General features: G+C 48.2%; 6 protein-coding genes across 6 annotated transcripts; 4 read left to right on the top strand and 2 right to left on the bottom strand.

Moving 5' to 3' along the window:
• Nucleotides 1-2,619: 2,619 nt before the first annotated feature.
• Nucleotides 2,620-4,726, top strand: BX661DRAFT_181287 (uncharacterized protein). The gene is given in 3 exon segments (XM_051535663.1): nucleotides 2,620-3,340; nucleotides 3,355-4,128; nucleotides 4,139-4,726. 3 exon segments carry the CDS (start codon nucleotides 3,075-3,077, stop codon nucleotides 4,239-4,241), a joined length of 1,143 nt encoding a protein of 380 aa, XP_051392057.1. The 5' UTR covers nucleotides 2,620-3,074; the 3' UTR covers nucleotides 4,242-4,726.
• Nucleotides 4,727-5,996: 1,270 nt separating this feature from the next.
• On the top strand, nucleotides 5,997-7,259 carry BX661DRAFT_193666 (cystathionine gamma-lyase; the record flags this gene model as incomplete). The annotated part of the gene is made up of 4 exons (XM_051537800.1): nucleotides 5,997-6,049; nucleotides 6,076-6,568; nucleotides 6,589-6,711; nucleotides 6,756-7,259. 4 exons carry the CDS (start codon nucleotides 5,997-5,999, stop codon nucleotides 7,257-7,259), a joined length of 1,173 nt encoding a protein of 390 aa, XP_051392056.1.
• Nucleotides 7,260-7,687: 428 nt separating this feature from the next.
• Nucleotides 7,688-8,860, top strand: BX661DRAFT_170497 (FAD dependent oxidoreductase; the record flags this gene model as incomplete). The annotated part of the gene is made up of 1 exon (XM_051533626.1): nucleotides 7,688-8,860. One exon carries the CDS (start codon nucleotides 7,688-7,690, stop codon nucleotides 8,858-8,860), a length of 1,173 nt encoding a protein of 390 aa, XP_051392055.1.
• A 144-nt stretch (nucleotides 8,861-9,004) lies between these two features.
• Nucleotides 9,005-10,180, bottom strand: BX661DRAFT_181282 (uncharacterized protein). Its single transcript, XM_051535662.1, has one exon. The coding sequence runs from the start codon at nucleotides 10,037-10,039 to the stop codon at nucleotides 9,122-9,124; it is 918 nt and encodes a 305-aa protein (XP_051392054.1). The 5' UTR covers nucleotides 10,040-10,180; the 3' UTR covers nucleotides 9,005-9,121.
• A 3,533-nt stretch (nucleotides 10,181-13,713) lies between these two features.
• On the top strand, nucleotides 13,714-15,105 carry BX661DRAFT_197847 (uncharacterized protein; the record flags this gene model as incomplete). The annotated part of the gene is made up of 4 exons (XM_051538177.1): nucleotides 13,714-13,801; nucleotides 13,915-14,356; nucleotides 14,395-14,436; nucleotides 14,481-15,105. The coding sequence occupies 4 exons, from the start codon at nucleotides 13,714-13,716 to the stop codon at nucleotides 15,103-15,105; spliced, it is 1,197 nt and encodes a 398-aa protein (XP_051392053.1).
• A 112-nt stretch (nucleotides 15,106-15,217) lies between these two features.
• BX661DRAFT_197846 (uncharacterized protein) lies at nucleotides 15,218-17,485 on the bottom strand (the record flags this gene model as incomplete). Its single annotated transcript, XM_051538176.1, has 6 exons — nucleotides 15,218-15,880; nucleotides 15,922-16,184; nucleotides 16,336-16,496; nucleotides 16,532-16,612; nucleotides 16,639-17,119; nucleotides 17,398-17,485. 6 exons carry the CDS (start codon nucleotides 17,483-17,485, stop codon nucleotides 15,218-15,220), a joined length of 1,737 nt encoding a protein of 578 aa, XP_051392052.1.
• Between the last annotated feature and the right edge of the window lie 302 nt (nucleotides 17,486-17,787).

Genomic DNA, 17,787 nt, shown 5'->3' with positions numbered 1-17,787 from the left:
ATTTGGCTATTTAAAGGTACCAATTTTTTATTATATTTTGCTTTAATAACTTATTATTGTGTCTCCTGTAAAAATTATATTTTATCATTGAGAAATGCGCGTTCTAACGAGACCATTGCTTGGTTTGGTTGTGATGGCGACTATCGGCGTCATTTGCGGTGCCGACGAAGCGGCAAAGCAACTCAAGCCGTTGGACTTGCGCCTGTTCCACTCGCTGCGGCGCATAACCTCCGCGCCTGTCGTGTCCTCGGACCAGAGCCGTGCTCTGTACACAACTAGCCGCTACAACCAGGACTTGAACAAGGAGTTCAGTTACCTGTGCCTGCTGGACATTGCGACAGGGAATCGCACGCAGCTGACACCCGAATCAGCCAACGGCGACGCATCAGCAATCCTCTTTGGCTTGGCCAAGACACCGCTGGTTATCTGACTGGCGGGTCGCTTTACCAGCACTCGCTTGTGGCTGAATCAAATGGAACTCTAGTGTACAATGCCACTGTTAATATTGCCAGCGCAGTTTACCGCCCAGCCACTAGCACGCTATTTTTTACCGCCAACGTATACCCTGATGGGAGAATCTCAAATGTGCATGAGAACCAGGTAACGGCCAAGAACCGGACGGACTCAGCGCAGGTGTTTGACAATCTGTGGGCTAGGCATTGGAACAAGTGGATGACGCCGGTAAAGACCAATCTGTTTGCTGTGCCCGTAAACAACAAGGGTCCCACGGTCTCTGTTGCTGGTGTGGGGACCGAAAGCAACCTGATGCGTAACCTGACCGAGTTTAAGGACCCTCTGCTCCGTTGGGATGTCGATGGCTACACTGTGTCGAACGACGGCAAATACGTGGCATTTGTCGTGCGCAACCCAAGCCTCGAAATGGTGTGGTCGACGAATGTGGATATTTACGTGGTGCCTGCCGACGGCAGCTCTGCGCCCAAGCTGATCACGGGCGATTTCAAGGGTGCAGCAAGCGGGCCAGCATTCTCGCCTGACAACAACTCGCTGGCGTGGCTGCAGATGGAGAGCCCAGGTTACGAATCCGACATCAATCGCATTCTTATCTATAATTTGAGCACCACGAGCATCAGGTCCATTGCACGGGACTGGAACATGTCACCACAGTCCATAATGTGGTCTGCGGACAGTCAGAAGCTCTTTGTTCTGACTCCCGAGCATGGTGATCGCAGGATCGTCTCCATGGACGTCAGTACGGGATCACGCAGCAACATCTCTGGCTATGGGTATGTGTCAAGCGTCGTCAGGCTTGGAAGCAACAAGCTTTTAGCCATTTATTCGAACGTCACGGATACGTCCAACATCTATATGCTAAATATTGGCGGCGGGAGTGGTGAGAACCAAACTACCGCCACTGCTGCTGCTGCTGCCATGCGCCAGATCACCGACGTCAATGGAGATTTGCTGCAAGGAGTGTACATCAGCTCTGCCGAAGACTTTTGGTTCACCGGCGCCCTCAACGAGAAAGTGCACGGCTGGCTGCTTCGTCCACATGGTTTTGACCCGGCCCGAAAGTATCCAATGGCGTTGTTGATCCACGGTGGTCCACAGCAAGCATCGACCCACTCATTCGGGGTCAGCCAGTGGAACCCCAACATGTATGCCAGTGCCGGCTTTGTCACCGTTGTTATCAACTTCCACGGCTCGCAGGGCTACGGCCAGAACTTCACAGACTCCATCAAGGAGCAGTGGGGCGGCCATCCGTACATTGATTTGATGAAGGGCGTCGACCACGTGCTGAAGAACTACGGGTTCGTTGATTCCACACGGCTGGTGGCACTGGAGGATCGTACGGCGGGTACATGGTCAACTGGCTGAACGGAAACACCGACCGCTTCTCGGCTATGGTCGCCCACGACGGGATGTTCAACACTGTTTCAAATACTACACCACCGACGAGCTGTGGTTTGTCGAGCGCGATGTCGGCGGCGTGCCTTTCACGCGCGACGGACGGCCAAAGTATGAGCTTTTTAATCCCGAGCGTCTAGCTAGCCAGTTCAAAACTCCAACGCTGTTTGTACATGGTGCCAACGACTTTAGGCTGACGCTGGAGCAGTCACTGGCGCCCTGGACGTTGCTGCGCCGTAAGGGCATTCCGGCCAGGCTGGTTTACTTTAACGACGAGGATCACTGGATCAACAAACCCGCAAACTCAATCCGCTGGTACAAGGAAGTACTGGACTGGATCACGCAATGGACCCGAGTTTGAGAAGAAAAAATTCGATTGGGAGCGTTCTCGACACGTGCTACACATTTTCAATATAGTAATAATGGTCACATTCCTCCATTGTTGGGGTTTTTTGTCGCATGCCCTGTGGCTTTGACAAAGAGTGCACAAAGAAAGGTCTTTGACGTCGTATATCGCCAACTCTCTATTTTTTCTACTTTTTTCTTTTTTCCTTTCATTACTTGAATTTCATACTTTACTTTTTTATTTCGCTTTTTACTACTTTTTCGCTATCTATTACCAAGCCACACAACCCGGGATTTGCCCTCATTATCTTCGTTCACACCAAACACCAGTTTGCATTTCACGCAATTAGCACGACCGTTAGACCAGACACACACACATAGCCAGACACACGCACGCGCGCGCACATATTTTTTACAGCTTTTTTCACAGCAATGTTTGAGGACGCTACATTTTCAGAGTTTTGGACGACTTGGCCAGGTACGTCATTTGAATTCTTCAATTTGCTTTTTCTTTCACTCTCACTCACTCCCACTCGACTTTAAGCAACAAAGGAAGACGCAGCGGAGGGAATTCCAATTCGCGCAAAGAAATTTGAACTGCGCGCTTGCCTTTGTACAAAGAGACGCACCATACTCTTTTCTACGGGAAAATGATTTTTTTCGTGTTACATCTCAGCGCTAATAATTTCCTGTTTCTTTGCGGAGTCTTTATAGCCGGTTTATTATCAATGTCCCGAGGAGGAACTGCAAGAAATCGAAAGAATCTGTTTCCAGATTGAGCAGGCGCACTGGTTCTACGAGGATTTTGTTCGCGAAAAGAACCGCTCAATGCCCTCCATGTCGCTAAAGACCTTGCTGCACGCATGTTCAAACACTGTCCGCTACTTTCACAATGGGCCCACGACGCAGAAGCAGCCTACCAGACATTCCTCGACTACAAGTTCAAAGTGCCCGTATGCGGTGCAATCATTCTGAACCCAGAGCTAGACAAAGTGCTCTTGGTCAAGGGGTGGAGCTCGCGGTCGAGCTGGGGCTTTCCGCGCGGCAAAATCAACAAGGACGAACCCGAATGGCAATGCGCACAGCGCGAGGTCATTGAGGAGACGGGTTCGACATTTTGCCGTTTTTGGTCGAGAAGCAGAGGATTGAGCTCATGCAGGCGGACCAAAAAATATCTCTGTACATTATCACCGGAATCCCAGAAGAAACCGAGTTTCTCCCGATGGTGCGCAAGGAAATCAGTCAGATTCTGTGGCACAACATCGCCGACCTGCCCTGCAATAGCCGTCAGGATCGCGGCCCGACAAACTGCGCTGCGGGCAATATGCCGATCGCCAATGGGGTGCCCTCGGGGTCAAAGGGCGGTGCCGAGAAGGAGCACCGGTATTATTTGATCAAGCCGTTTGCCAAGCGGATCAAGGCGTGGGTGGCCAAGCACCCAGAAAAGATTGGAAAACCGGCGGTTGTCGTCAACAAAAGGGCCAGCCGCCAGCTTCTGCCGCCTCCAGAACACTGCGCCCCCCAGTGCCGTTGCCCCCGCCCGGCTACCACCGCCAGTCCCGCGCTTTTCGGCGGATCAGGTGCCATGTCCGTACAGGAGCTGTTCAAAACCGTCGGTCGGGCGAGATCGCCCGCAAGCAGCAGCCCGCTGAGCCAAACGCCTGCGCACCAGCAGCATCAATACCAGATGTCGCCCATGTTCGGATCGCCCTCGCCTGTGCCCCACGTGATGGGGGCACCCGAGAACAAGGCCGCATCCCTGCTCCAAACCTTGATGGGATCTGGTGGCAGAGCATCGCCAGCGCCAGTGCTAGCCAATGCCAATGGCGATTATGTCCAGGGTGGCGACAGCAGCAAGTTTGCGGCGCTGTCGAATCTGATGCGTCAGACCGGCATTTCATCTACCCCGTCGCCGCAGTTTCCGCAGGCAGGCGGCTGCTGGAGGAGGAGGATTTGTAAACTCGACGCCGCTCAGAGAATTCATGTTTGACACCCGGACTATCATGAACGAGTATTACGCGGGCAACTGAAGCGGGGTTAGAATAATACCACTACCACAACAAAGAGTGCAGTTCGCCCATGCATCTCTCGAAGCAGAGCTCTTTACAATACGAATCGGCCAAGGCCAATAGCTCTTCCTTTTTTATTCCTAGTTGGTACCGTTATGTTTGTGTCCTTATACAATTTAGATTGTCCCTTCTCCCAAGCTTCCTACAGTATAATTCGGCCACATTTTTACTTTAATTTTGGATTATCCAAAAATGAAATCGGAATTGGCTGCAGATGTTTCTGTAGAAAAAGGCAGGGTTTTCTAACCTTGGATAACATGCCAGAATGAAGTGCAGCAAAGTTCCACCATGCCAAAATGTCTATGGCTGACAAATTATTTGGCCATCAGCAACAAAGACAATAACACGCATCGCTATACATATATATATCTATCTATATGATGTACATAGTTATCTCAAAAGAAAGCCTCGCGCATTGTAAGAACATAATAAAGCAGAAATCCGCGTCGAACATGTCTGCAGCTTAGCTGATCATGCTTTTTTGTAATATCATTAACTGGACAGCCATTACAAAAAAATATGTAGAGCGCATTTTTTTGGCCAGCTTTGAAATATTATAATTGCACTTATTTGTTTCCCACTAAATTCAGCCGTCAAAAAATGATTATAATATCGGTAAATTAATCGCATTATTTATTCTGTATTACAGATGGCGTCCAAAGAGGTGTTATCCGCAATATGGCCCGACTATGGCGTGCTTTTTATGCGCTGTCCACAGCATATAAATATTACATGAGTTGGTGGGGAGGGGCTGGAGCACACATCGGTTCGACCTATCGTTGGCAGAGGCGATTGCGTGCTTGCAACAGATAGATGTAAACGACGATGGCAATGTGTCTCAGTCAATATGCTATACAAGGTGCACAAAAAAAAGAGCCTGGAGAAACACTGCAAAAATAAAGCTTTTCGATTGCGTGTGCAATTCCATATTGCTAATCTGTTGTCCAATCACATGTGCTGGGCAGTTGCAGTTTCAGATCGCTCAAGACAGTCAACAATGCGAGAAAAAATTATTTGTAATACACTACTGTCACCCCGAATTAAATGTGCTCATTCAGCTTTTTAAGTGTTCCTTGATGACAAAAAAATGAAGAGAAGGGAAATTCTTTCAATGGCAGAGTTACTCCGTCCAAGCACACTCTTTCCTGTTTGGGAAAGTACACGAAAAAGGAAAAGAAAGGGTCGAACAGGCAAGGTCTGGCTGATATAAAAGGGCTATTCCCTGGCAAACGATGTCCCAACCCTGACTGAGACAAACAATAGCCAAGCAATACATTTTTCAACCACATCTTTTCTCTCTTTTTTCGTTTATAGCAAGGATTCTTTTTTGATCTTGTCATTTTTTATATCTCTACTCTTCCGTTACTGCAACAAGTAGAAATAAATTTGTTTTTTACTGACAGTAGCGAAATCACACCAAAGCAATTTTAAGCGCCACTTTCCACTTTCCGCTTGCCTTTACATTTACTTACATCCAACTAGTCATATTTCCTATATTTCCTGGAAAAACACACCAAAAGCAGATACCGCGCCTGTGCCTGATATTCCTAAAATAGAATCACAAAAAAAACCACAGCCGGCTCTTCCTTACGTATTCGCTTTCTGGTACCGCAAAGTATAAAAAGCAACACTTTCTTGGCACACATTCACAACACTTTTGCTCTCCATTCATTTTTATCAAACACACATACATTCTCTCTAAGCACTAATCAGCAAATGTCTCCGGCCAACATCATCAACGGCACCGCCACTGACGCCAACGGTGTCCCGTCACTAATACCAAAAGGTTTGAAAGCGTGCACGGCGGCTCAATCTCATCCGCCGGATACGGATTCGGCACGCTGGCTATTCATGCCGGCTCCGCGCCTGATCCAGCGACGGGCGCCGTCATCCCGCCACTGTCACTGTCGACAACATTCAAGCAGCGTGCGGTAGGCGACTTTGTCTACGAGTACTCGCGCTCGGACAACCCTAACCGGTCGAGCCTTGAGACAGCTATCGCAGCGCTGGAGCACGCCAAGCATGGCTTTGCGTTTTCGTCGGGCTCAGCAACCACAGCGACCATTCTCAACACGTTGCAGCCAGGGTCGCACGTCATCAGCGTCAACGATGTGTACGGCGGCACCCACCGGTACCTGAACAAGGTTGCTGGAAGTCTGGGCGTCGAGACTACCTTTGTTGATCTGGAGAACGTGAACAACCTGCGCGATGTGATCCGCGAAAACACACGGCTAGTGTGGATCGAGACACCAACCAATCCGACATTGCGTCTTGTAGACATTGCCGCTGTATCAACATTGCTCATGAGGCCGGCCTATTTGTCGTTGTGGACAACACGTTCTTGTCGCCGTATTTCCAGACACCCCTGGACCTGGGAGCCGACATTGTCGTGCACTCGGCAACCAAGTACATCAATGGGCACTCGGACGTTGTCATGGGGTGGCTGCAACCAACAATGACGCACTGGCATCCAAGGTGCGCTTCCTGCAGAACGCTATTGGCGCTGTCCCCTCGCCTTTCGACTGTTACCAGGCCCAGCGCGGTATCAAAACACTTCACCTGCGCATGCGCCAGCATGCCCTGAACGCCCAACAGGTTGCCGAGTTCCTTGAGGCGTCTCCCGAGTTTGTCGACAACGTTATTTATCCTGGCCTCAAGTCGCACCCCCAGCACGAGCTGGCCAAACAGCAGATGCGCGGGTTCGGCGGCATGGTATCGTTCCGCATCAAGGGCGACACGCATACTGCAGACCGTTTCCTGCAGCGCACCCACCTGTTCACGCTGGCTGAGAGCCTGGGCGGCGTTGAGAGCTTGGCTGAGTTGCCGGCGCGCATGACCCATGCCGGTTTGGCTCCCGAGGAGCGCCTCGAGCTGGGCATCACTGATAACCTCATCCGCCTGTCTGTCGGTGTGGAGGATGCGGATGATCTCCTTGCCGATATTGCCCAGGCTCTTAGGAGCGCTGTTGCTGAGAACTAATGGTGCGAATTGGCACACTTATATTATCTAGTTTTTAGTTTAAATACCTTTTCCTTTTTGTCTCAAAATAATGCATTTTTAAAATTAGTTTTCATATCGAGCAATTTACCCAACGATACACGATGATGACGCAGCAGCTTAAAGCCTCGGCTTAATTTGGTCCAAATTGATAAGAAAAACCATTTCTCACCCACTCCGATTGTGGTCGATAAAAAAACTCGTATTTCTCAGCCATACGGAAAAGGAGAAATTGTTTTTTATCTGCAAAGAAAACTATCGTTTAATAATCAACCATTTTGATAATAATATCTTTCTCGATGCAGTGCTTATCTCGACACATGTTAACCACAGGCTGCCGCCGCCATTGCCGCAGCCTCTTGCATTACTCGACCGCCACAGAGCGGCTGGCCTCGTACAAAAATGAAGACATGGCGTCAGTTGATCATCTAGTAATCGGAGCCGGCGTCGTCGGACTAGCAGTTGGGCGAGCACTTTCATCCGGCAGTGGTATAAGAAATGGAGCAAGTGCCAGAAGCACACTTGTAATCGACAAAAACAAGCAGTTTGGAATGGAGACCAGCTCACGCAACAGCGAGGTCATCCACGGGGGCATCTACTACCCCAAGGACTCGCTCCGCACCCGGCTATGTATTGAGGGTAAACACCTAATGTATGAATACTGCAAGCAGAACGATGTGCCTCACCGACGTATAGGCAAATGGGTAGTGGCGCAGGATGACAAACAGGCCGAGTATCTGAGCAGGCTTGCCCAGCACTGTACTGATTTGGGCATACCAACAGAGATGATTGGTGAAAGTCAGGCACAGCAAATGGAGCCGAACGTGCGGGCCCACATGGCATTGGTAAGCCCAACCACAGGTATTGTCGACACGCACGCATTCATGGCCGCCCTGCATCGTGACTTGCTTGATAATGGCGCTGATTTTGCTCCCAACACAGAGGTCTTAGCTATTGAGCACGTAGACAACGAGTATCGCGTCTTAGTTTCCACAAGCGATACAGATACGCCGTACATGGGCATTAGGGCTGCTACAGTGGTGAACGCTGCGGGTTTGTGGGCCGATCGAATAACCGACATGTTGGCACCCCAGTCAAAACACGACTGGGACACACAATACAGGCTGCATTTTGCCAAAGGGCGCTACTACATGTACACAGGAGATGCGCACATCAGGGTTCAGCGGCTAATATACCCAGTGCCCGACAGGCACATCACGTCTCTGGGCACACATCTGATCATTGACATGGGCGGGGCAATTAGGTTTGGACCTGACATCGAGTGGATAAAGTCAAATGACGACTACAGCATCGATGGCGGTGACCAAAATCAGCCTTTGATAAACGACGTAGCAGCAGAAATTGCTAAATACCTGCCATCGATTCGCGCAGAGGACCTGAGCCCAGGATACACAGGCATACGACCCAAGTTGCAGCCGCCCGGCGCTGCTTTCCGCGACTTTGTTGTTCGTGAAGAAAGCGACGCTGGGTTTCCTGGGTTTGTTAATCTCGTGGGAATTGAAAGCCCTGGATTGACGTCGTCTTTGGCTATAGCCAGATTAGTAGACCAGCTGCTGAATTAGCCGTAAGTAATTTTTAAATTTACTATTATATAATCTAGTAGCAATGCTATCTTATATCTTTACATTATATATTTGGCAACTTGCTATAAAATAAGCATGCCATTTCACTCAATGCAAATGAACAACAATAAAACATGCTACAGCCGAAAAGCATGGAATTAATTATACACTTGGCAGTTCATTTTGATGGCTTTAGAACTCCTATTTTTAGCTTTAGCATCTGCATTTATAGCATACTAAATCAAATCGAAATATGGAAAATTATTCGTCAGACTGGTCCTCGTAGATGGTTTTGATCCACTCGTATGATTCTTTGGTCACATCCTTCCAGGTGCTGTCAACGGTATCTGCCGTGTTCAAATCAATGCAATGGCCAGCCCAAGTGCCCCGGTGAAAGCCGACTTTGTTAACCAACGCGACCGAAGGGTCCGACGACCAGCCGATCCGCGAAAGCAGCATGTCTTCAAGATTAAATTTATCAAGCGTTGCGTGGAAAGCTTCAGCGCGGATATACTCGTCGGTCGTCAGATTCCGAATAACGGTATCTTTGTCCCGCTGACTAACGTTCCTGAATTCGGGCAACAGCGCCTTGATGAGGCGCTTTGAGGCGGTTTTGCCTGCGTGGTGATAGGTTCGAGCTGGGGTATACGCAAAAAGTCTCGATGGCCCTCCGAATGTTTTAACAAACTCAAAAAGAGTTCTATTGCCGAGCTCCTCGCACTCATAATCGGAGAGAAAACCCGGGGGAATATCATCTGCATAGTCGCCCACACAAATGATCCGATGACCACTCCAGTTTTCTGGCTGACTACGCAATTTAAAGTCTTTAAGCAAATGGCGGCGCCCAAAGTCCAAGAAGCGGTGGCACGACAGTGCAAAGCACAGAATGGCATCTACCGATTTGGGGTTTTCCATATAGCTATACTCTGTCAGACTTGAGAAAATCATGTCAATGATCAAGTCAGGGAGCTCCTCGATGGCAGAGAGCTTCTTGTCCTTTAGCGCGACGGTCTGCGTCACAGGAAGAGGAGTTGAGCGGATAAAGTGGGTTTTATATGCCAGCATCTTGCAAAGCATATCGCAATAGCCCTGGAGCATGGTCTCGCCCAGTTTGAGCCCGTTGTCGTAAGACGTAATTTCACGTCTGTCGATGCATGCGAGGAACCAGTACTGCCCCATCTTTTTGTAAAATTGCTTGTGTTGTGCAAGGAGAAAGTATAAGAATATGGTGTTTAATAGACCAAATGTAAATTTAAAGAGAACAATTGTTTAGTAAAATAAAATGCAAGCAAAGTACCGCGCCGTTTTTGTTTCCTTTTTCGACAGAAAGCGCAGCCAAGTGGCTTGCAGGTAAAAAATTCCAACAAACTCCCAAGCCGAAATGATCAATTCGCTAACCAATTGCAGCCCAACAACTACATGTTATATTACCCAAGCCAATTTCCATGGCGTTTTTCATTTTGTAAGAAAAAATTATTTTCGGATAATATTTGTTCCTAATCTCGAGTATAAAAGCCAGCGCACATACCATTGCATTTGGTGCCATGTGTGAATAAAGCAGGCGCTGGTTTTGTGCATTGATTTCAATTATTGATTAGAAACTCGGTATTGCATTTCAACATGTTTACCGAGCATTTGCAAACTTAATAGATGGCAATGAGTTTGAAAATATCCATGCATTACTGCTTCTGTTTATTTGTAATAAAACCTGGCCGACCAAGCAAAAGTGTATAAAGTCACGCAAAAGATGTGTTTATATGCGCCCTTATCAGATGTATATATCAACCGCTTGCTCAGTGACTACATGCCAGATACAAGGCTCAAGCAATGACATTAGCAGTGTTGAGTGCGTGCACATTGTCGCTCACAACGTTGGCGTTATTGTTGTTGGCAAAAACGGTGTTGTCGAAGGTGTTGGCAGCAAAAGAGTTGCGGTCAAATGCATTCACAGTGTTGGCGGCAACCGGGAATCCACCCCAGCCCCAACCACCGCCGATGCCTCCAACACCAACGCCAACACCGCCAGCGCCCCAGCCCAGCGCACCAAAACGCTTGGCCATGCGGCAGTTGTGGCCGTGGCCATTATTGTGGCAATGGGAATGGCCGTGCCTAACATAGTTTTGCTGATTCTGATGCTGCTCCTGCAATTGGGCCTCGGGCGCAGGCGCGGCAGAGGCAAATGCGGTTGATGCGGCAACAATAGCAAGCACAGTGGCGGTAAAAGTAGAGATATGGCTGAGCATTTTTGGTTATAGGAGCTGAAGAAATTCAAGTTGCTTGTATTGTGTACTGTGTACTGTATGTTGTTTTGTTGTGAAGAGCGTCTGTGTTAAACTTTGGTGTAATTGGAAAAGAACCATGTTTATTATATACTAAAAATGTATGAGGAAATGCAGCGTGCAACAAATAATACACTGGTAGCAGCTGTGACAAAAAAATATAATGTGCACCAAAGATCAGGCCCGCACCAGATGCATTTGTTTTGAGCCATTGATAAACCGATTGATCAGCATTATGAAGGCACACCATTCATAGACAACGTTCATGATGTGCTGTGCTGGCGGACAAATGGCACTCAAAGCATGCCGTACTGCTGGTGTTGATGTGATCATTCTACAAGGATCACCTTGCACAAAATTGGTTATAATATTGTTCAGAACATGGCAGCCAAAATAAATTCATGTTTGCATGCTCTGTGACCAAGAGTTTTAGGAATTTAGTTTTACAGCTTTAACTATATTAGAAATTCAATACATGCTCAGTTACTAAGCGCAATCGAGTGCGTCTCAAATTTCTTTCGTAGCAAGTAACTACGAAAGTCGGAATTTTTGCAGCGCAGAAATGTAAACACTTAAAAATACATATTCACACATTTCTAGTTTATTTCCGTTGTGTATTTTGACTAGATTAATGTTTTTGGTCACGCTTGGGTGGACCCGTGGCCTTACTTGCCATTTTGCCTGCTGGTTTCAATTGCTGAGCCACGGGAAACGCATAACCATATATCAGTTAGCGGTTATGGATTGCAAGATTACTTTTCCTTTGCATTCAACCAAGAATACCCACCCAGCGCAAGTGCAAAGCTAAATAGAAGCGGGGGTGCAAAAACTTTCTGGCGCCAAATCCTTCATTTTTTGTTTTTCATTTCAGTTTTGCTGATGGGCAATATTTCCGTGGCTTATTGGTGCGCCCTAAGATATTATATTAGTAAGGGCTGAAATGAATACATGTACGCGTTGGACTACAATGGAATAGTGCTGCTTACATGTATAATTGATAAGGTTTACGCTATAGAATTTAAAACAATTAAACCATTTAAAAAGGTAGGTAAACAAGTAACATGCACTAAATTCTATGGCTTTGAGCTTACTAGTTTAACGAGATATTTGGTTGTTCCATCCAACCATTTTTTAAAAATAAATACGCAAGTTGTACCATTCTATTTTTATTGGCACGACACCTACAAGCAAAATGTAGTAGTTCAGCTATTATCTATGGCAAGCAAGCACACTCGTCATTGCAAATGGGCTTTGGCTTGATGGGCTGGGCAAATTCAAATGTACTTTTGGCCAAAGCAACGTCATTTAATAAGTGGGGGATTTAAATTTAAACCCAATATGTATTATATCTTACTTTTGATATTGAAAGATTTGGGGGAAATTGAAATTTTGATTTGCTTGCTGAAATTTTGCAGGATAATAAAAGCCGTGGGCTTAATGTGCGACTGCTTTGCGAGAAGCAAAGTAACAAGTAGGCACTTCCAGGCAATATATGCGCAAATAAAAGTCGGATGGCGCAAGTAGTTTGGTTTGGTTTGGTTTTTTTGTTACTTATCTCCAAGCATAACCAAACTTGAAGGTTGTTTATTTTTATTGAAAGATCTTGTAAAATGTAACAGTTGCAAGGCATTTAATGTGCGAGTTTGCTGTTTTATTACCGACGTGCCTAATCACTTTGTTGGAACCTGTTTTTTTCGTGTGGTTGCCAACCTGATGACTGCAGTCCAATGCTGCGCTCGTTATTTCAGCCGGAAAGTTGTTTGAATAGTCAGTGAGAACTCGGCTCTTCTTTTTAGCCTACATTTTGCAGCAGTTGGACTACCAAAATCCCAATATTAGCGCTATGCTACATTCGGTCCAGTACCACAGCTGCAATTACAAAAATATTTGAGTGATTATCGACATTCATAATGTCAAGCTCCACAGCAGCCATGCCAGTCCCACCAAAAGTGTGCATCAGTAGACATGGAGCTCGAACCTTTGGAAACAGCAGCGTCCTCATCTCCTAACATACAAAAAATAATTTGGAAGAACAGAAATAATTAAGAAACGCATAGTTGTCCTTAGGGCATCCCGTCTCTCGCATTGCCGAACTGGCGTGCGCTTACTTTGAAGATGCGAGGTTACAACCACGGAAAAGAAAGAGAATGCACGGGTGAGCGAGCAGGCAAGCAATACGGTCACAAAATGGAAACGTATTATTTTGCTTGCTATTTGCTGCATACAATTTAGTGCAGTTTTTGCCTGACAGCCTTTTATATTCTGGTTTAAACAGGTTCCTTTTAAAAGCGATTGAGCACGAAAAGAGTGGCTTTTATTCTCAATTGGACAATGTACTACACTATTGAAAATGCTGTTTTAATATTTGCAACAGTGCCTGCTTTACGTCAGGTTGATAGTGGATTAGCACGTGAATGTTTTGGCCTTTTGCTACCCTGCAAATGGCCAAGCCATGCACAAAAAAAAACATGGATTTTAATCGCGTTTAGTCGTGACACCACATTATTTTTCTTTTCTTGTGCATTTTTATTTTTAAATTTCAGTTCAATTTTGTTAATATTTATTTTACATTTAATGGAGCCAGTACTCGAGTGGGATGTGGCAAAAGTGACTTGGTGGTTTAACCAGAACGGATTCCAAGGATACGAAGACACGCTTAAAGGTACACATACGGTGGTGGCTATTCGAAAAGGCAAGTGCTTGTGCATTCTTTAACGATTCTGCTATTTTACTAACATATTTGTGCATTTAATTACCCAATTCACTATCATTTAGAGAACTCAATTGACGGCGAGGTTCTGGTAAATCTGGACCACGATTCTCTCAAGGACCTGGGCATCCCAGCGTTGGGCAAGCGGCTGCTGGTTCTCAAGTCTGTATACTTTCTCAAGCTCCAGCACGAAATCCCTATTACTACAGACAGTTATGTTCCGCAGACAGTCGATGTGGAGCCCGACTACGCGCACGGGAGCTCGTATCAGCGCAAGCAGAAGCGGTATTCAGAGGAGACAATTTCACGGCTAATGGAGGAGATAACGTCGCTGTCGTCCGAAATAGCCACAATTAAAACGGATATGCAGAGGATATACAGGCTGAGCATACTGGAGAACAAGCCGCTGCCAGCGCCAGTACCATTGCCGGTGCGCCAGATGAATGACCCGTTTGTGGGCGCAACGATTGCTGCGCGCAGGAACCAAGCGTTGAATAAAGAGTACGAGTCTCGACACGATGGGAAGAATAAGGCCAGGGCGCCAGTGGTCCTGGGGGCGGCTCTGGAATTTCAGCGCCTGTGGGCGGGTCAGCCTCCATGTCATTGACGGCCTCGCCAAGTCCTGTGCCAGCGTCTACAGGCGCAGCATTCACCAACACCCCTATTACGGCCATGGCAGCAGCGCCCTCGCTGGTATTAAATGCCACGGTGGCTCGTCGCTTTTGCTGCCGAACAGTCATGCGAGCAGCACGCCATCGAGCCAGACTCCCGTCACCCCGCACATTCGCGTGTACGGTGACAATGCGCTGCAGCGTGAGAACGAGTCATACAAGAGTTTCCGAATCTCGGCGGATGATCCCTGTAGCACGATTCTCCCGCACGCACTGAAGAAGTACCACATATTCGACGCCTGGCACAACTACTCGCTGTGCATCCAGTACGGACCCTCGGGCAAGGGAAAGAACGAGCGTGTATTGGCGCTAGACGAAAAGCCCTTGCAGCTGTTCCAGCAGCTGAAGGACGCCGGTGAATCGCCAGTGTTTGTCCTCAAAAAGAAGAACTCGGGTATGAACCCATCGTTGGACAGCAGCTTGCCGCACCGCCTGAGCGTTAGGGGAAGCACCTTTAATGGCAATGGCTCGCGCACTAGTCTCTTCTCGCTGGAGCAAAACAACACATCATCATCGTCCTTGGAAATGAACATTGGCAACCTGGCAGGCGCCAGCTCATCAAACAACGAGTTTGAGAAGCTTTGAGGCGGTTGAAGGTTCCTGCTATAGGCAAACAGGCGTGCGAATTTATATTCTTGTTTTTTTCTTACAGCCGACAGCATTGCATATAAACTTTTTATCTTAGAAATTGGCACAATTACGAGATAAAGTCTAATGGGTTTGTCGGCAGGTCGTCAGCGGTGACTAGGGCCTGCTTCCAGGCGTTGAGCGCCAGCGTGTGGTGCTTGATCCGCTCCTCGACAAACCGGTGGTAATGCGTGTGCAAAAACGACTCGTAGCACTTGTACCGCGCCAGCTCCTGGTAGAAGCGCAGCTCGATGCACTGCTGCTCGAGCTCCAGCTTGTTGAGGTCTGCCATGTCCTCTCCAATCAGCTTTTCGAGCCTTTCCATCCCACTGCGGTCGACTGGGCCACTCGCAGCGGTCGACGACACGCTGGTGGCGGACTCGCCAGAGAGCAGGCCCAGGGCCTTGCGGTTGGCATCGATCCGCTCCCTGATACGCACGATTTCCTTGCCCTTGTCCATCTGGCGAATCCTGTCCATCATCAACTTCATCGAGATGACGACGTCATATAAACGGCGCAGGTACTCTGCTGACATGGTCTTCATGACCTCACCCTGCGATTTGTCAAGTAATGAGGCGTCGCCAAAGCTCATAGAGAGCTCGTTGAGGTTGCCATTCAGCGCGCGCTTGGCCTTTGACAGCATGTAGAACTTGCGGCTGCCAGTGGCGCTCTCCGTGGGCATGTTCAGCGTGCGCAACGTATCGCTGTACGCGTACAGCTCGTCACCGATTGCCTGCGTGTAGCGGCTATCTTTTCCAGGGCGGTTATCTGCACGCGGTACTTTTCTTCGTCTCTGCTGACCTGGCCGTAGAAATCTTCGAATGCCATGTATGTCTGCTGGATCTCGGCCCATGGCGTGTTGCCAGCCTCTTCATTGGGGTCAAACTCCTCGGCGTCCATGTCCAGGTTGCCGACTTTGACGACCCGCGCAAACTCGTCCGTATTGCTGAAGAACTGAATGACCAGCGCGTCGCGCCGCAGGAACGGGATGCGCAGAATCGCACTCGAAAACCTGGTCAGGCCCTTTACCCGGTTATCTAAAAATGGGCGGTCCACTACGTGGGGTCATAAATAAGTAAATGATTCAACTTTGTTGATAGCAGGCAGGAGAAAGGCTGGCTCGAACTGAATAATGGCAAGTGCGAATATAAAAACAAAGAGAGAAAGGCACACGTGCCGCTTACTTACCTGGAAATCCCTTTGGCGGAATGTTGGGGTGCATCCTGTACGGATACCGTCTGACGAGATAGTTTGAGATCCAGAAAAAGTCGTTGTAGCGCCGCACGACCATGGCTGTGAAGCTGCGGGTAGTCACCTCGTAGTTAGTATGCTTGAACACAATACCGCCCCTCTCAGCAGACTCCTTAATCGAGACATCCTCCACATCGAGTTCCACTGCGTGGTGTCCATGCTAATCTGCGGCACAAACGTCTGGGACGACACCCCGCCGCTGCCGCTGATGCTGCTACGGTTCTCCACCGCAGCTACTACACCTGCTTCTGTTGCCCCTTGCCCGCATTGCCATTGCTGAGGCTGGCGGGCGGCGCGCTCCCTGATACTACACCGTCGGCCGAGACAGAGACAGCGCCCATGGCCGCGGTCGCCGAGGCCACTGGCATATCAGCGCCCTTTGCCACAGCACTGAGCCACGGGTCGTCCGAGGTATCTGCAAAGTCCGGCGAGCTAATGCTCTGCCTTGGAATCTCCATGTCGGCGTCCGTGAGCAGCGCCTCTATGCCATCAATCTCAGGTACAGGGAGGTCGTCCCGGTGGAATAGCACGGTATCGATGGACGGCCGCATGTTTTTCTGCGCCAGAGCTGCCATTGCCAGGGCCAAATTAAAGTCCTGCTGGCTGACCACCGGCGCTCCAGTGTCAGCTGCCAGAATGATTTGGCCGATTATGTGGCTTGGGAGGTCCGAGTAAGTCAAGACCCGCTGTAGCACGTCCCGGTGATGGTGCCGCTGCCAGCCTTTATGGCTGCCGAGTATGCAATGGTGTAAATGGGTGGGAGAATAACTCTGTCTATAATACAAAATAGGAAGGCGTGTCGAGTACAGTGTGCGTACGTGTATGTGCTTGCACGTTGTGGAATCAGATTAGTTGTGCGCAAATTTGGAATGCACCGAAATCCGGGAACACGCGTGTTGTCGCTGAATGCTCATCTGCTCATTCAATTTGGACAAAAATGCAACGCGCTATAATTCAAAAGTCTGTGTACCTAGGCATGAGCGCGTCGAATCAGAGTACCCAGACCCGGTTGAGCCAGCACCAGTGGCTGCGCTGTTGTGTTGTCTGAAAAGCCCCAAGGGTCAAGAATGTCGTAGAGATCGCTCATTTAGTCTGTCTTTTTGCTATGGTGTGTGGCCGCTGGTCTGTCTTTTTCTTTTGATTATCAATACAACTATCAACTACCAGAGTGAAATTTAAAATATAACTAACAAAAAACAATTACTTTAAAAAAAGAAGGGTATCAAGTGAAGGAAAATGAAAGCTTTCATTTTCTCAAAAAGGGCAAAGGGGAAAATGAAAAATTGTCTGTGCGGCAACGATGATCAACACAGTATGACCTCATCTTCGGCGAGAGCGTATTTTGGGCAGTGTTCAGCTCAACGCTGTTTTTTTATTCGAAAAGTTTTG

The sequence above is a fragment of the Kickxella alabastrina genome (genome assembly GCF_025024165.1).
Source record: "Kickxella alabastrina strain RSA 675 chromosome Unknown BX661scaffold_9, whole genome shotgun sequence".
Classification (NCBI taxonomy): Eukaryota; Fungi; Kickxellomycota; class Kickxellomycetes; order Kickxellales; family Kickxellaceae; genus Kickxella; species Kickxella alabastrina.
This window is presented reverse-complemented; position numbering and strand designations above follow the sequence as displayed.